This window comes from Pipra filicauda, unplaced genomic scaffold (genome assembly GCF_003945595.2).
Source record: "Pipra filicauda isolate LSUMZ 115617 unplaced genomic scaffold, ASM394559v2 scaffold285_size1263560_pilon, whole genome shotgun sequence".
Lineage (NCBI taxonomy): Eukaryota > Metazoa > Chordata > Aves > Passeriformes > Pipridae > Pipra > Pipra filicauda.
In genome coordinates, this window is record NW_024104404.1 from 1,086,312 (window position 1) to 1,102,678 (window position 16,367).

The 16,367-nt window shown below is 48.5% G+C and overlaps 1 protein-coding gene across 2 annotated transcripts in view; it reads right to left on the bottom strand.

The window, feature by feature from the left end:
- UHRF1 (ubiquitin like with PHD and ring finger domains 1) overlaps window positions 1-16,367 on the bottom strand; it is a 23,093-nt gene continuing 6,726 nt past the window's right edge. The window contains exons 1-18 of one of the 2 annotated variants that reach the window (XM_027724560.2): window positions 15,819-15,893; window positions 14,678-14,840; window positions 11,477-11,740; window positions 10,526-10,698; window positions 9,950-10,165; window positions 9,086-9,192; window positions 8,731-8,917; window positions 7,714-7,837; window positions 7,517-7,624; window positions 6,661-6,765; window positions 5,290-5,396; window positions 4,416-4,578; window positions 3,781-3,918; window positions 3,300-3,411; window positions 3,015-3,172; window positions 2,617-2,715; window positions 1,526-1,668; window positions 1-98 (exon numbers count right to left, since the gene is read on the bottom strand). In XM_027724560.2, the coding sequence (XP_027580361.1) occupies window positions 74-98; window positions 1,526-1,668; window positions 2,617-2,715; window positions 3,015-3,172; window positions 3,300-3,411; window positions 3,781-3,918; window positions 4,416-4,578; window positions 5,290-5,396; window positions 6,661-6,765; window positions 7,517-7,624; window positions 7,714-7,837; window positions 8,731-8,917; window positions 9,086-9,192; window positions 9,950-10,165; window positions 10,526-10,698; window positions 11,477-11,740; window positions 14,678-14,830 (2,382 nt within the window). In that variant the 5' untranslated portion in view covers window positions 14,831-14,840; window positions 15,819-15,893 and the 3' untranslated portion in view covers window positions 1-73. Of the gene's footprint in view, window positions 99-1,525; window positions 1,669-2,616; window positions 2,716-3,014; window positions 3,173-3,299; window positions 3,412-3,780; window positions 3,919-4,415; window positions 4,579-5,289; window positions 5,397-6,660; window positions 6,766-7,516; window positions 7,625-7,713; window positions 7,838-8,730; window positions 8,918-9,085; window positions 9,193-9,949; window positions 10,166-10,525; window positions 10,699-11,476; window positions 11,741-14,677; window positions 14,841-15,818; window positions 15,894-16,367 lie in introns of those variants that run through there. The other variant, XM_039382848.1, reaches the window with a different exon arrangement.

The following is a 16,367-nucleotide window of genomic DNA, read 5'->3' on the forward strand; positions in this document are numbered from 1 at the left end:
CAGCATTTGTGAAAAGCTCAGTGGTTGAAGCCTTTGCTTAATGGGACATAAATGCAAATTCCTGCACAAGCAACTAGGTCTGGAAACTACTCTGGAGCCTAAGAATTAAAGGAAAACAGTCAACATTTAATTTGAAAAGTTATTTATTTTGAGAACTTCAGCTTGCACATTGTACAAAAATTTGACAAATTCAACAACAACAACAACAAAAAAAAATCTATAAAATGCTGTGGGGTGGGGTTTCTTTTCCCTAACATATTAACATAATAGTTTTCCAAAGGGTAAGAGTTAAGAAAACAAAAAATAGGCACATTTGTTCCAGTCTGTCTGCAGTAAAGTGTGATTAAAAACATCCCTGTCTTGTTGAGGTATCGAACTGCAAACTTTTGTAGCGGTAGAAAAATACAAAGTGAGCCTTCTCGGTGGCAGGTCCAATACAAAATGGTTCATAGAAAAAGCCAGAATTGGTTATTTTTCATTTCCAGGTAGAAATGCAGCGAAACAAAGAAAAAAAAAAAACAAACTTAATTCACCTATCACTAGGAAACCTGATCCTCTGCAAATCCACACTAATCACACACAGCTACAGTGTTCCATGTTACCAAAGGTCTGGCTGGCAAGTTAAAAACAATTCAGTGCTTATGAAAAAAAAAAAAAAAAAACAAAAAGGAAGATCTATATGGTGATTCAGAGCCCAGTCTTCCAGCAAAGGACAAAAGGCACTTAAGGATGGCTTTAGGATATTCCACAATGGCATTTCGGGACAGAGGACAGCGCCTGGCTGAACAAATCCTTCCCTACAACGAGTCCAGTGAGGTAGTACTTCATATTGCTCCAACTACTTGGCTCTAAGCAAGCAGCTTTATGGTTTTGATCATATAAAATTAGCAGGAAATGGCTTTTTGTAAAACTTATAAAACCCCAGTTCTTACAAAAAAAAAAAAAAAAAAAAATAGCAAATACCCACTTGTGGTACAAAGCCAGGAACCACCTTGTACAAATTTGGAGGATCAAAATGCTGCCAAGGTGATGCACGAGTCTACCTTGATGGCCAAATCCCCAGACAGTGAAGATTGTTCTAGCAACCAAGCCATTTTTTGGAATAAAAAAAAAAATAAAAATAAAAGGGGGGGCGTGGGGGGCACTCTGAGAACTTTCCTCATCATTAGCAGCCTCACCAGAAGCACTTTCAGTCCATTAAGAACAAATAATTCTGTGCTGAATGAATGGCAGGTTTGAGGGGAGAAAAAAACCACAAGAAACAAAAAAAAAAAAAGAAAGCAAACTTCAACATTTAGAACAAAAAACCGAAAATCCACGAATGTACAAAAGGACAGTCCTGGGAGTTTACAGTTTTTTTTAAAAAACGAGGAAGACTTCAAACCTTTTTAGGGGGGGTCTGGGAGAACACAGCCTACAGGTTTGCTGGTTTGTTTGTTTTGCTTTTGTTTGTTTTTTTTTTTTTAAATTAAGCCCGTGGTTTAAGTGTGAACCCAAGGAAAGGAGAAGTGCTTTAGGGAATCACCGGCCGTTGCCGTAGCCGGGGAAGAGCTGGGTCAGGATGTCCTGCAGGGCCTCGTTCACCTCCATGCTGTAGGTCTTGCCCAGGTCGTAGCGACAGGCAGGGCAGCTGTACACGTCAGCCCTGAAGGATCTGTCCAGGCAGTCCTGAGGGACACAAGAATTCACAATTAAGGGATGTGTGGTTCTGGGTTTTCAGCTGGGAAAGGCCGAGGTGGAGAGAAAACTTGGCTCTGTGCACCTCAGGGTGTTCCAACCGCCACCCCCAATGCTCCCAGGAACCCAACATCATGTTGGATTCCACATCATCTCATCATCATCAAACCCATTAAAAGCAAAGTGGTCAAAAAAGGGTTGTTGGCCAGCTAAAGGGAAGGATCTGTCCAGAGAGTCCTGAGGGACACAAGAATTCCCAGTTAAGGGATGTGTTGTTCCGGGTTTTCAGCTGGGAGAGGCTGAGGTGGAAAGAAAACTTGGCTCCATGCACCTCAGGGTGTTCCAACCGCCACCCCCAATGCTCCCAGGAACCCAACATCATGTTGGATTCCACATCATCTCATCATCATCAAACCCATTAAAAGCAAAGTGGTCAAAAAAGGGTTGTTGGAAGAGACAAAGAAGCAGAGAAAGGGAAGGATCTGTCCTGAGAACAGAGGGGAACAACACGGCAGCTTCTGAAAACTACTGAGGCCAAATGGGAACTGCCTGGGTCGAGATGAAGAGGTAAAGATGGCACAGAATGGTTTGGGTTGGAAAGGACCTTAAAGCCCATCTTGTTCCACCCCCTGCCATGGGCAGGGACACCTCCCACTAGTCCAGGTTACTCCAACCTGGCCTTGGACACTTCCAGGGCTGGGGCAGCCACAGCTTCTCTGGGAAATCCATCCCAGCCCCTCCTCACCCTCCCAGGCAAGAATTCCTTCCCAATATCCCACCTAACCCTCCCTCTGGCAGCGGGAAGCCATTCCCTGTGTCCTGTCCCTCCATCCCTTGTCCAAAGTCCCTCTAAACCTGACTGGTGCTAAAGGACTAATTCCTGGCAAAAATGCCAAAGGAACCAAGCCCTGCCCAGGTCTGTCTCCAGGCTGAGCTCACCTTGCACACGTTGTGTTGGCAGACGGTCGTGACGGGCCGGAACACGACCTCCTGACAGCAGATACACAGGAAGGCCTCTTCCACTTTGTTTAGGAATTTCTGGAAAGGCAACATTGGAATCAACTTCTTGCCACTACCCTCTGAAACCCAGAACCCCACCCCATGTTAAAGGTAAGGGATTATTTCGGTCATGGAAAAGTTTTCCCATAAATCTCGAAGTGTAAAAACAGTCCCATTAAACGTGCTGGGGATTCCACACTAAAATAAAACCACTGCAGGTCTGAGGCTGTTTCTTTGATGCAGCCAAGGTTTGTATCCAGGGACAGCACAGCTACAGTCAGCCCTTTATTTCTGGGGATAAAGTCCCTTTATTTCTGGGGATAAAAAGCAGGATATACCGGTCCATCTTTGAGAGCCTCTAGTACTTCATTCCACAGTTTTTCATTGGCTTCATCACTTTTTATAAGAGATTTCTGCTGGGCTGTCAGCTTGTATGGCTCAACTTTAGTTTTCTTTGGGGTCCCTGCTGGAGAGGTGACAGGTTTTTCCTCCCCACCTGAAAGAAAATACAGTGATTTTTTTTTTGAACAACCAAATAAAAAAACCACCAGAAAAGAGTCATTAAGTAAAATGCACAAAAAAACCTACAAGGCTTTCTATATCCACTTGCCTACTCCACAAACCTGCTGATTTCCTTTTCCTCTTTCCTTTCCCCGGGGTATCGAACTCGTCCTCTCCACTGTTTTCTTTTTCCTTATCTTTATTTGCAACAGCTTCCAAATATCCTTCAGGATACTACAAGGAAAGAAAACAAAGAGCATCCAATGCAGACACACCAGTTCAGACTTAACAGACCAATACAGGTCCAAGGCTGACCTCTGGAGAACTGCTCCAGGGGGCAGTTTTAATCTATTTTAAGCAACACATCCCTGCTCTTGTTGAAGCACTTATGCAGACTATGGAAATTTTGTACCAAAAAAAGTGAGTTTTTGCCCTTTCAGCCTCCTGATGTATAAAGAAAAAAAAATCTCACAGGAATGGAAGAATTTGTGCCCCCCCTCAGCCTGAATTGTCACATAAGGATCATCCTCAGTAAGAGCATGGAACAGAAAAATTCCTCCTATCCACCAAGTTCAGTGTCCAGGTGATGGGCCAAGGGAGTACCTGCATTGTTAGGCCAAGCTTTTTCATCCTGTCCTTTCCCTCCTTGGTCCAAGGAGCAGGTTCTTCATCATCCCTCCTGAGCAGGTAACGCCACACCAAAAATCCAGATTTCCCTGTCTCAGGCCAGTATTTCACCACCTGGAAAAGTCAGAGCGAGTCCATCACACACTGGAAAACCCCCTGGCCAAGTGCTGGGAGGAGAGGCTGAGGGAGCTGGGGGGGCTCAGCCTGGAGAAGAGGAGGCTCAGGGGAGACCCCCTCACTCTCTGCAACTCCCTGACAGGAGGGGGGAGCCAGGGGGGGTTGGTCTCTTTTCCCAGCCAACCATCAGCAAGACAAGAGGGCTGGGTCTGAAGCTGTGCCAGGGGAGGTTTAAGGTTGGATATCAGGAAGAATTTCTTTGCAGAGAGGGTGCTCAGCCATTGGAATGGGCTGCCCAGGGAAGGGGTGGATTCTCCATCCCTGGAGGTTTTTAAGCTGAGACTGGATGTGGCATCAGTGCCCTGGGCTGGGAACCACAGCGGGGTTGGATCAAGGCTTGGATTGATGATCTCAGAGGTCCCTTCCAACCCAGCTGATTCCATGATTCTCTGATCTTTTTCCAATTCAGCCAGTGCATTCCCAAACCTCCTTACCTTGTATATCCCATCGTATCTGTTCCCTTCCACAGGGGCGTATTTGCTGTGTTTGCCTCCCTTGACGTTCCTGACCACCCGGACGGGCTTCCCAGCCCTCCAATCCTTGGCTTCTGCTCCGTGCTTGTCGTTGATGGGGGCACTGCAGTTCAGAGCCAGAGCTCTGCAACACACTCCAGTCAACTCAGGGCATTTACCAGTTTGCCTTAAATAACTCCACTTTGACACAACTCATGTAACAGCAAGAACTCTGCAGACAGTAATTAACCCTCCTGATGGGGGGCACGTTTTAATTATTCATGACATTACCTTAATGCACCAGCACAGACCACCCCCTCCACTCAAGCCCATGCTTATTTTTAGGCTTACAAATGGTCTGGTCTCCTGAGGTGACCATGGGCTGCAAAAGCCTTCAGGAGAGAGCATGAAAACTCCTGCACCAATTTACTGCCCTGTGCCTCAAGATTCAGCCAATATTACACGTGACCCTGATACCAGTTACAGTTCTGTCCCATTAGAGTGTACTGAGAGGAGCATTTCCATTATCCAACTCATAATGGGGATGTCCACACTAAAATAAAACCACTGCAGGTCTGAGGCTGTTTCTTTGATGCAGCCAAGGTTTGTATCCAGGGACAGCACAGCTACAGTCAGCCCTTTATTTCTGGGGATAAAGTCCCTTTATTTCTGGGGATAAAAAGCAGGATATACCAGTCCATCTTTGAGAGCCTCTAGTACTTCATTCCAGTTTTTCACTGCAGCCCACAGCCCAGCCCAGCCCCAATCTTGACAGTTTTTCCTTGGACACAAACAATTCCTGATGGTGACAGGCTGCCAGGTACCCAGGTTAGGAGGGAGCACAAGTGTTGCCAACCTGTTCATGTTGGTGAGTTTTTGGTCACAGGACTGCTCTGCCGTGCGTTTGTTCCCAGAGAGGTCCCGCCCTCCGCTCCCCGTGTAGGTGAAGGAATTCCCATGATCCTGAAACGCACATGGATGGGTTTGACACGTTCACAAAAACAACTCAGGAAAAGTAGAAGGGCAAAATCAAGCAGGTTTAGAAGGGTTTTCTCAAAACAAGGGAAGAGGCTGGGGACAGAGTGGCTGGAGAGCAGCCAGGCAGGAAGGGAGCTGGGAGTGGGGATGGACAGGGAGCTGAACAGGAGCCAGAGTGTGCCCAGGGGGACAAGAAGGCCAATGGATCCTGGCCTGGCTCAGGAACAGGGTGGCCAACAGGGCCAGGGAAGTGATTCTTGCCCTGCACTCAGCACTGGTGAGGCCACCCCTGGAGTGCTGTGTCCAGTTCTGGGCCCTCAGCTCAGGAAGGACATGGAGGGGCTGGAGCAGGTCCAGAGGAGAGCAACGAGGCTGGGGAAGGGACTGGAGCACAATTCCCATGAGGAGAGGCTGAGGGAGCTGGGGCTGTTCAGCCTGGAGAAGAGGAGGCTCAGGGGAGACCTCCTCACTCTCTGCAACTCCCTGACAGGAGGGGGGAGCCAGGGGGGGGTTGGTCTCTTTTCCCAGGCAACCATCAGCAAGACAAGAGGGCTGGGTCTGAAGCTGTGCCAGGGGAGGTTTAGGTTGGATATCAGGGAGAATTTCTTTGCAGAGAGGGTGCTCAGCCTTTGGAATGGGCTGCCCAGGGAAGGGGTGGATTCTCCATCCCTGGAGGTTTTTAAGCTGAGACTGGATGTGGCATCAGTGCCATGGGCTGGGAACCACAGTGGGGTTGGATCAAGGCTTGGATTGATGATCTCAGAGGTCCCTTCCAACCCAGCTGATTCTATGACTCTATAATTCCTGTGTTTAAGCTCCCAAGTTCAGTCTGTGGTCCCTCCCTGAGACTGCCAGAAGAGCAGAGTCAGGGTGACAACTGTTGTCTTGTCCCACCCCTGAGCAGTGCCAAGGACCTCACGTGGCTCACACAGGATCTCCTGCAAGTGAAGATCTGGCAGCACAGACCATGAGACTCTGCTCAGACTGTGGGTGCAATGGAGACCCTGAAGAGGCAGCTGAGGATTCTGAGATCAAAAGCTGACACAGGGATATTAAACCTAGTTTAGATGATCCTGTTGCTCAGGTTGGCACATTCTTACTGTAGTTTTTCCTTGCCTGATTTTCTTCTGAAGAAAATTAAGTGAAGATGGGCAAGTGTCTGATGTGGAGTGCAAAAAGTAACTAAGGCCAAGTCTTTGTTTTAACAAGTTAGTTTGGTTCTGGGCATAAATAATCAAAATTTACTTACTATGTCATCTTCATAGCCTCCTGCCAGGACCAAAGAATAGGCCCCATCATTGCTTCTGCCATGGATCCCTGCAACATGGGGCCTGTGCACTCCGGATTCGCTCACCTGGAAAACCAGAAACACTTTGCAAGGCTCCAAACAACATGATCACCCCTTGGCCTTGGAACTGAACTAAATACTATTTCAGATTTGGGTTGAACCTGCTCTCATCACCATCCTCCAAAAAGCTCCAGGTAGAGGAAAGAAAAATAAAAATGCTTCTAAAAAAAAATGAGCCATCGAGTATTTCAGTCAATTGAACAGGCAGGTAAGTTTTGTGATGTGAATTTAGAAATTTGGATCTTACTGAGATTGCTTATTAAAAAAGCTCCAGGGATTTAGGAGTAATACAGATATTAAATATTTGTATAAAGAGATTGGTTTTGAAAGACTTGTAACAGCAACCTTCACCTAATGCTTAAAAAAACATCTGCATAGGTCAGTGCTTTTTATTTCCCCAACTTTCTAACAGGATGAGAAACCTTCTTTTTTTTTAATATATGTAAATATTTGAGAGACTCTTTCCAGGGGAACAGTGGGAGATACCACAGAACTCCAGGACAAACTCCTGGAAACAAATATGTTTGCTTTGGGTTTTTTGAGTTACCAAAAAGAGCACTAAAGAAAAACAAACCAGCACTTGATAGGCCTGGACAACACAACATTAGTTCTGGAACACTTGATCCAGACAAAGCCAGAATTCTTTCCCTCCTGCACTTACACATCCAGTGACACACACTCCGAGATTAACTGTTTCTTGGAAGAGCTGGACCATTCCCATTTTCCCAATTTTTCAGGCCAGGATTCAGCTTCATACCTGAACTCTGAATTTCCACATGGTGCCAACGGGAATGCCAGGGATTGGTCCATAGTGGTTGGAGGGGACGATGGTGCATTCCTTGGTGCGCCCGACACACGCCATGCCCTGGGTCAGAGAGGCCAATGAGCCAAGAATCCAAAGGGATTTCACAGCAACACACACTGATCTGGAGAGTAAAACAGCTCTGAACTGACCTTGCCCCAGTCTCTCCTCGAGGATGAGTTGGCAGATGCCATCTTTTGTTTCTTTTTGCTTTCTTTTAATCTCTCTCCTGCTAAAACCACCTCACTGGCGTCGTTTCGACACTCGGGGCAATACCTGAAGTCAGGGAAAAGTAACAAGCAGCAAAGCCTTGAATTAAAAGAGAATTCCATCAAAACATACTGAGTTATGTTACAATTTCCCATGTGAAACTAGATAGGACATGGAACCTTCTCCATACTGGAATTAGACCCGTATCAGCTGCTGTCCTTGCAGCACCTTCTAAGCCACTGTTGATGTGCCAGGACAACAGCTCTGTCATAAAATCATTGTATATAATGCTGAAAGAGGGCAGAGGGAATAAAACAGTGTATTTTACTATCTATATGTGTAGCGAAAGATGTATTTCACTATCTATCTGTCACTGTATATATTTCATATACAAACCAGCATCTGTCACAGCCTAATCTGATGATGGGGCCTGGGGGCTGCCTGGAGTGACCCAGGAAAGCCACTGCACAGGTGAAGCCTCCTGGTATCAGGTTCTCATTTGGGATTTGGAAGAGACCTTAAAGTTCATCTCATTCCACCCCCTGCCATGGGCAGGGACACCTCCCACTAGCCCAGGTTACTCCAAGTTCATCCAACCTGGCCTTGGACACTTCCAGGGATCCAGGGGCAGCCACAGCTTCTCTGGGCAACCTGTGCCAGGGCCTCCCCACACTCCCAGGGAGGAGTTTCTTCCCAACCTGGCCTTAGGCAGGTATAGGAAACAGGCATCCAGATCCCAAAACTAGGAAAAGAAGTTGCAAGCCACTGGCTTAAAACCTACTCTCACAACCTCAAGGAAAGCTACAAAGTGCTACCAAAAAAAAAAAACCCAAACACACGAACACCTGTGCAGTTACAATATTGCCACCAAAGGGCAACTTCAAGCCTCAGACCTCACTTTCTGCTCCTAATTAGATGGTAACTGTGATCCCCCCCACACACACATCCCCAGAACTCACCAGTCCTCATCATCTGGGATGCTGCTGAGGGGAGGGTTGAGGCAGTAGATGTGGAAAGCCATGTCACACTCGTCACACATGAGCTGCTTGTCTGGATCTTGTTTCCCTCCACAGATGTGACAAGCACAGACTCTGCAGGTCTTGTTTGGGTTGTCCTTGCAGGCTTTACACACAGGTCCACTCTGTCCTGTGAGCAAACAGAAAGCAGAGTCAGAAAGGGCCAAGATCCAATGAAAATAGTTGAAGGAGGCACAACTAAACATGTCCTGAGACTCTCAGACCTTTGATCCTCACAAGGACAATCAGCAGAACACCACAGGGTAACACAGACATGCAAGAACTCCCCAAGACTCACGTTTTGGTGTTCCAGCTGGGATGGGGGAAGCAGTGCCTGGCTCCTCAATTTTATAGATTTCATCCACTAACATGATTGTGCAGTCGTTCAAGGAGTCACCAGCTTCCCTGGGAGCCGAGGAAAGCAAAAGAGATCAGACTTTGAAAGTATCCCACAGCAGGAGTTCACAGCTGTGCATGTACCAGACTGCTCTGGTGTTAAGAATCAGATCATTTTTGTGCAATTAGAGGGTTTCCCCTTTTGTCTCAGTGAGATTCCAAGCACTCAGAGCATCCCAACTATCCTTAGTGACTGTTCTGCCTCCCCTCAAAAGTATATTCCAGACTGATTCTTCTTGTATTTTATAGTTAAAAAGTCAAAATCCCTGTGGTGAGAGGGGAAAAAAAAGGAATATTCTGGTAATCCTGTGGAAATTATCTAAAACTTTAAAAAAGCAAATCCTTTTCTTCCCTGAAGTCGAAAGACTCCAGGAGAGAACTGGAGTAACTTTTCATCACTTTTATAAAATGAGGGTTCATTCTACATTATCATACCTCCAGAAAATATTACACTGCAGCTTTTGTGAAGCCATAACGGATAATTAACACATAAACAATGCTTTGTAGTGAATATGGGGCTTCATATCCTCTCAGCATCAAGTGAATCCATGGCACAGCATCTTCTGTGATTCCTTAAAGTGTCCAGTTCCTCAGTGCAACTTAATCAAAACTGCAGCATGAAGAAGTCAGTCACCCAAAAAGGACAGGCCACTTCTCACCTCTCCCCAGCACTCCTGTTGCACCATTTCTTGAGTCACTCAGACCTCGTGAAAGCTTAAGAAGAGTTGGGGAAATTCAATTTATTCCACGTGATGGATTTGCTTACCCGAGTAGGATCTTTGCATTGATCTCCCTGGTCATTTTTGTTTCCCTTTTCTGCAGGATCTCAGCATCATACCAAAAGCCCCTCTCTTTTGGTTCATCAGGGTTGTAGTTGACCATCACCACCTGTCCTACTTCCAGCTGGTGCCACTTCAGAATAGTCCGTGCCCGGGCCCGAACGTTACTGGAGCTCATCTGCACCACTCCATTCTCTGGATAACTTGGAGGGAGGGATGGAGGGACAGAGAAGGAAGATCAGATTCAACATCAGTTTGAGAAGCAATAGATTTTATCCAGGCAGGTCGATTTTGATGTGCAACACAAGAATAACATCGAGAATAAAATCTCCTTCTCCCCCACAGACGCAGCCAGAGCCAACAGGTCTGACATTGCTGCTCGTGCACCCCGTTTAATTTGGATAACAGCATTTCATATTTCCAAAAAACACCATTCCAGCCCCCTGGAACTCCAACTGCAAAACAACCTCACAGTGACACAATCCCTGGTTTACCTCCACTAAAATTCCCCACCGACATCGTGACCAAAATGACTTTCTGAGCCAAGAAGGCAGAGAACTCACTCGTCGTATTTGACATGATAGATCACATCTTCCTCAGGCACGGCCGTGGGCCGGGCAGGGTCTGGGCAACTCTCAGCTGCTTCCCTGGGAGGTTTTTTCCTGGTCACATTCACAACCTGGGCTTCAAACCACGCTCCCATGTCCGTGTCCCGGGCGTCCACCAAGTCGTTGATCTACACAGAGCAAAGATTGCAGCTCACCAAAGGGGATTTTCAAACCAACCATTCATTTCCAAACCTACTCGAAGCTTTCATCACCTCAGGAACTTCACCACTACCGAGATGTTTACAGATAGTCTTAAAAATGAACATTTCCTTTGCTTTCCTGATCCTGTGCAGCCCTCCAGCCTGCTCAGGTTGAACTTAAAAGATTATAAATCCATTTTACACCACCAGGCTTCTCAGCAAGCACAAACCATTCTTGCTTAGTCTGTAGCAGACTTTCAAACTGTCTTGCTCACAGCCTGGCAAAGACATCACTAGATCTGTAACAAAACCCATTGAAACACACAAGGAAAATGATTCTCAACAGCTGCTCAAGATTTTCTTTTGTTCATTCAAGAAAAGTTTCAGCTTTGGCAAATGTAGTGACTCCAAGCAAAAATATTGGGAAAATTTTTCAAATCAAACCAGGCACTCTGAATGCCTTTTTGTTGTGTGTTTTTTTGTTTGTTTTTTTTTTTTACAATCATTTAATGTATTGTAGTTTTAGCTCAAAGGATAAAATGAAAAAAATGAAATATTTTGACCTAGGACGTGTCGCATTTTGTGGGTTTGTGGGTCTGTTGGTATTGTTGCCTTTGTTGTTGGAGGGTTTAATAGAAAAAAACAAAAAAAAGGAGCTACCCACACAATTGGGGCATAAAGGATTTTCAGGAATTCTCGACCGCAGGGGAACAATTCCCACCCGAGGAGAGATTTTAAGGAATTTTAGTTTTTTTGATGAACTCACCTTATAGAGGCCGAAGACAGGGTGGGTCCAGTCGGGCTGTGCTGCTGTGCTGGGCTGGCCCTCCAGTTCCAGGGCTCCCTCCCCGTTGTGGGAGCTCTTGTCCGAGTCGCTTTGGCCGGAGCCGCAGCCGGAGTCGGTGTCGGAGAGCTCGGGATCCTTCTCCTTGCTCCCAGCAGGAAGCACTGCTGGGCTTTGTCTGACCAGGAGCTGAACAATATCATTCAGTCCCACGCTGTAATCGAAAAGGGAGTGACCATCTTCCATCTGCAGGGAAAGCACCAAACCAGCTGGTTATTCCCTTCTCCCCCTTCCAAACCTTCCTGCTGGAATGGTCTCCACGTGCCAAGAAAGACCACGTGGCTTTAAAACCATCCCCAGTCACTCCCTGGGCAGCTCTTCACCATCACACTTACTGTTACATTGGTCTTCTTGCTATTTTATTACTGGTTTTCTTACTTTTTTTCAAAGACCCCACAAGCTACAAGAGCAAGGTTTCCATGTTGCCGTGGACTTGTTACCAGACTAAACCACTAAACCACCTCTGAGAGGTTTTGCAGCACATTTCCCTAGAAATATCAATTCTGGGAAGAAGAACTTAAAGAATTACAGATCCCCAACGTTCCCATCAGGATCTGAAGATAATGACATGTTACCTACAGATTAAAAAAGGAATTATTCCTTCCTTAATTCAGACACGTCCTGAACGCTAACACAGACTGGTCTTTATATTGTAATTGTGTATGATCCAGATTCTTACACCATCTCCACTAATTGTGGCATTGAGCAAAAGCCAAAGAGTTAATCACCCACTTTTCTCCAGGCCAACACACAATTTTTCCATCGCAAGTAAAATCAGAAAAAGACCCAATTCAACTTGAAACCACCTAATCTCTCTTTAGCGTGTCCTAATTTCGCAAGCTCTGTAATTTTGAGAGTTTATTTGGCAAGTCTGGCACTGGATGTAGTCAAATCAAGACCCTGCCCCTGCAAAAGGAGAGGTGCAGAGGCACAAAAAGGTCTCTCAAGAGCTCTAAGGAGCACAAGCATTTTAGGGTTAACATGTAAGAGTGGAGCCCTCGGAGCAGTCAGAAGTTCAGACAAGCTTCCCCACATATTTAAGGTCTGACTAAGAAATTGTACAGGAAATGATCGTCCCCTTCCAGCCCAAACCACGAGAAAAAGCAATCCCTGGAGCTTTGTTCTCTATCAGGGGGGGAAGCAGAGCAAAAACCACAAAAATTTACACTTCACAGGAATCACTCTGATAATTCAGGTCTGATTTACGGCATCGGACGCCTACGGAACAATCCCTGGAAATCTGAGTGCAGGGGAAGCGATCCGGGCTTTTTTCTGGGTTTAGGGATGAAAACTCCACCAGAAATGGGTCGTTTCTGCTTGGCCAAGAGGAGGGTCACAGGCAGGGGAACAACATGAGCACAGGACACGAGTGACAACAGGTGCAAACTGAAACGGGAGAGCTGGGACAGGAAACCACCGAGGAGATCAAAGGGCAGCGGGAAAGAAGCACCAGTGGCTGAAGACAAACCTCTAACAAAGGAGAAAGGTTTTAACTGACAACTCGTTTTCTAACCCTATTTAAAAGTTTTAATAAGAACCTGAACATTTCCAGGGATTCCCAAAAGCCAGACAAAGCAGGAGTGCAGCAGGGACAAGGACTAAGAACTCCTGGAGCTGCACAAGGAGGAATTATCTTTGTAGGGCAAGTGCATCCTGACTGAAAACTCATCATAAAATCAGTTTCTCTGCACTGATTTCAGGGCAAGGCTCACAGCTGGCACCTACCCTGGACCAACCCCTCCTTTATCACTCGATTTACAACACAAACAGGTGATTAATGCACCCAAATCTCCCTTAACCCAGCAGAAAGGAGGGTTAAACCCTCGAGCCTCTTTTTATACTGCAACTGGTGCCTCAGCTTGTTAAATTCAAGCTAATCCAGGTGTGTTCCCCCATCCCACAGTCACACCAGCTGTGACAACCTACAGGTATCTCAAGTCAGCCTCAAATGGAGGGAAAGGTGGAAAAAGCAACTCGAAGAAATTCTTCATCTCCAGCCCAGTCAGCATTTCAACTGCTCTGTCTGAAATGAAACCCTTTGATCAACCAAGCCCCGGCTCAGAAGTTTCTTTGGCACGAAGGTTTTGCAGCACAGGGTTAAGCAGGATATGGAAAGTGTATTTGAAAACAGTTTCAGTCGACTTTAATGTTAATTTAGGGGCTTTTTTAACTCCCAGGGAGGAAAACAGTTGTACAACAGCAGCCATAAAGATATTGTTGAGAAGATAATGTTATTAAAGTGTTCTGTACCCAGTGAGATTTTGATGCCAGAGCTGAAGAACTTCAAAAATCATGAGCTGCTTCTCCCAATTTACAAAGAAAAAGGGGATTTTAACGGGAAAACTTGTGAGACTCAGAAACTTTGAGCACCCCAAAGGATGAAACAAAAAGGCCTGGTAACGTTCAGACACTTTGCAAAGGTGATGTCAAGGCAGAAAAGCAACGCGTTAGGTGGAAAATGATTAGGAAAAACTGAAAATAAAGCCCACTCTGCTGCTGGCTGCTCTCAGTGCAAACCCACGGGAGGAGCAGGGTGGGGAGTCACTAGATGGCAGCAGAACACCCCATTTCCACGCGAGAGGAAAGAAATCAGTGAGACATAAATGAAGAAATTTAGGATAAATAGATTAATTAAAGATAAATTAATTCATTAAGAATAAATAAAGGAAATAAAAATTAATGGAAATTAAAGAAATTAAAAATGAAGAAATCGAAACGAAGGAAGAATTAAAGATAAAAAAAAGAAACGAGAAAGAAAATAAAAAAAGAAAGACATTAAAAAGGAAGAAATTAGGAAATGAAATAGGAAGAAATGAAATAATAGGAAGAAATGAAATAGGAAGAAATGAAATAATAGGAAGAAATGAAATAATAGGAAGAAATGAAATAATAGGAAGAAATGAAATAGAAATAATATATGCAAAATAAATTAATAAAAATAAAGATATTAAAAATAAAATAAATAAAATAGATTAAAAACAAATAAAAATTAAAGAAAAAAAAAAGAACAAATAAAAATAAATAAAACTATCCCTCCCCAGCTGGAGAGCGAGAGGGTTGGGGGGTGCCCTCCGCTGCTGCTGCGACGCTGTCAAACCCCCCCCGGCCCCGCCGTGCCGGTACCTGTTTGCCGCGGTAGAAGAGCCGCTGCCGCTGGGGCTCCACGGCGAACACCTCGTGTATCCGCAGGCGCAGCTCCTCCACCTTGGTGAGCTTGGAGAGCGAGTCCACGCGGCGGGTCTCGGTGCCGTCCATGGTGCGCACCTGGATCCACATGGCGCCGGCGCTGCTCCCCCCGGGAATGCGGGACCCGCGCTCAGGCGGCGGCTCCGGGGCGGCTCCCGCGGCCCCGCCGCCCTCCCGCAACGGCCGCCCGCCATTGGCCGCCGGCCCGGCCGGCCCGCGCGCTGATTGGCCGCCGCCGGGCAGGCCCCGCCCCCCCCACGCGGGAGCCTAACGGCTCCGCTCGCGACTCGCGCGCCACAATTGAAACGCGCCCGCCGCGCCCACGCGCCGGGTCTCGCGCGATCATGTAAATGAGGGAAGGGGAGGGGGGGCAGCGCGTGCTCTTAAAGGGGCCGTCACCCTCCGCCGGCGGGGCTGGGGGCACACGGGCACCCCAGGGCCCCTCCGCCCACCCCACCCCACCCCACCCCACCCCACCCCACCCCGGCACGGCACGGCACGGCACGGCACGGCACGGCACGGCACCCGCTTGGCTTCCCACCGCGGGACAAGCCGGGCGGTGTCACCGGGGCGGCGGTGCCGGGTTTTGGGGGGTCTCGGGTGGCCGGGGGGTCCGGCGGACTCGCGGGGGTTTGGGGGGTCTTGAGGGGATTCCGGCGGCCTCACCTGGGTGGCCGTGCCGGGATTTGGAGGGGGGCTCCGGCGGACTCGCCGGGGTTTGGGAGGGTCTCGGGTGGGTGGGGGGTCCGGCGGACTCACCGGGGCGGCGGTGCCGGGGTTGGGGGGGGTCCAGAGGACTCACCGGGGTTTGGGGGGGTCTCGGGTGAGTGGGGGGGTCCGGCGGACTCACCCCAGTGGCCGTGCTGGGAGTCTCGGGGGGGGTCCCCGGTGGCGGTGCTGGAGCCGGTGCCGCCTGGCGGGGTTTGGGTGGTCTCGGGTGGGTGGGTGGGTGGGGGGTCCGGCGAACTCACGGGGGCGGCGGTGCCGGGGTTGGGGGGGTTCGGGGGCGTCCCCGGTGGCGGCGGTGCCTGGGTTGGGGGGGGGGTTGATCTCGGAGGAGAGGTCCCGGCGGACTCACCGGGGCGGCGGTGCCGGGGTTGGGGGGGTCCCTGGGGGGGGTCCCCGGTGGCGGTGCTGGAGCCGGTGCCGCCCGCGCTCTCCCGCGGGCTTTGGAGTTTGGCGCGGAAAAGCCCCGTGCGCGCCCCGCGCGCGCCCATTGGCCGCCGGTGGCGGGAACGCGCGCGCGGGGCGGGGCCGCCGAACCCCCCCCCGGGGGTTGGAAATTGGGGGGGGGAAGGGGGGGGACGGGACCGAGAAAGCACCCGCTGGAACCGGCGCTCTTGGGGGCGGCAGCGGGGATCGCCCAGCCAGCGACATGGCTCATGACTCGGTGCCCCCCCCCCAGCTCCGCTGCGCAGGGGGAAACCCCCCCCAAATTGCCAAGGCAACAGGATCCATCACCTCTCATTGTCCTAAACTGTCTATTTATTGTGCTAAAAACCGAGCCCCGGAGAGCCCCGGTGGGAGAGGGGACCCCAATGACTCCCCTCCGAGTGCACCCCACCCGAGGGGTCCCACCCCCTCCACTCCTCTAACCCACCACAGAGAGGGCTCCAGGCCCTACCGA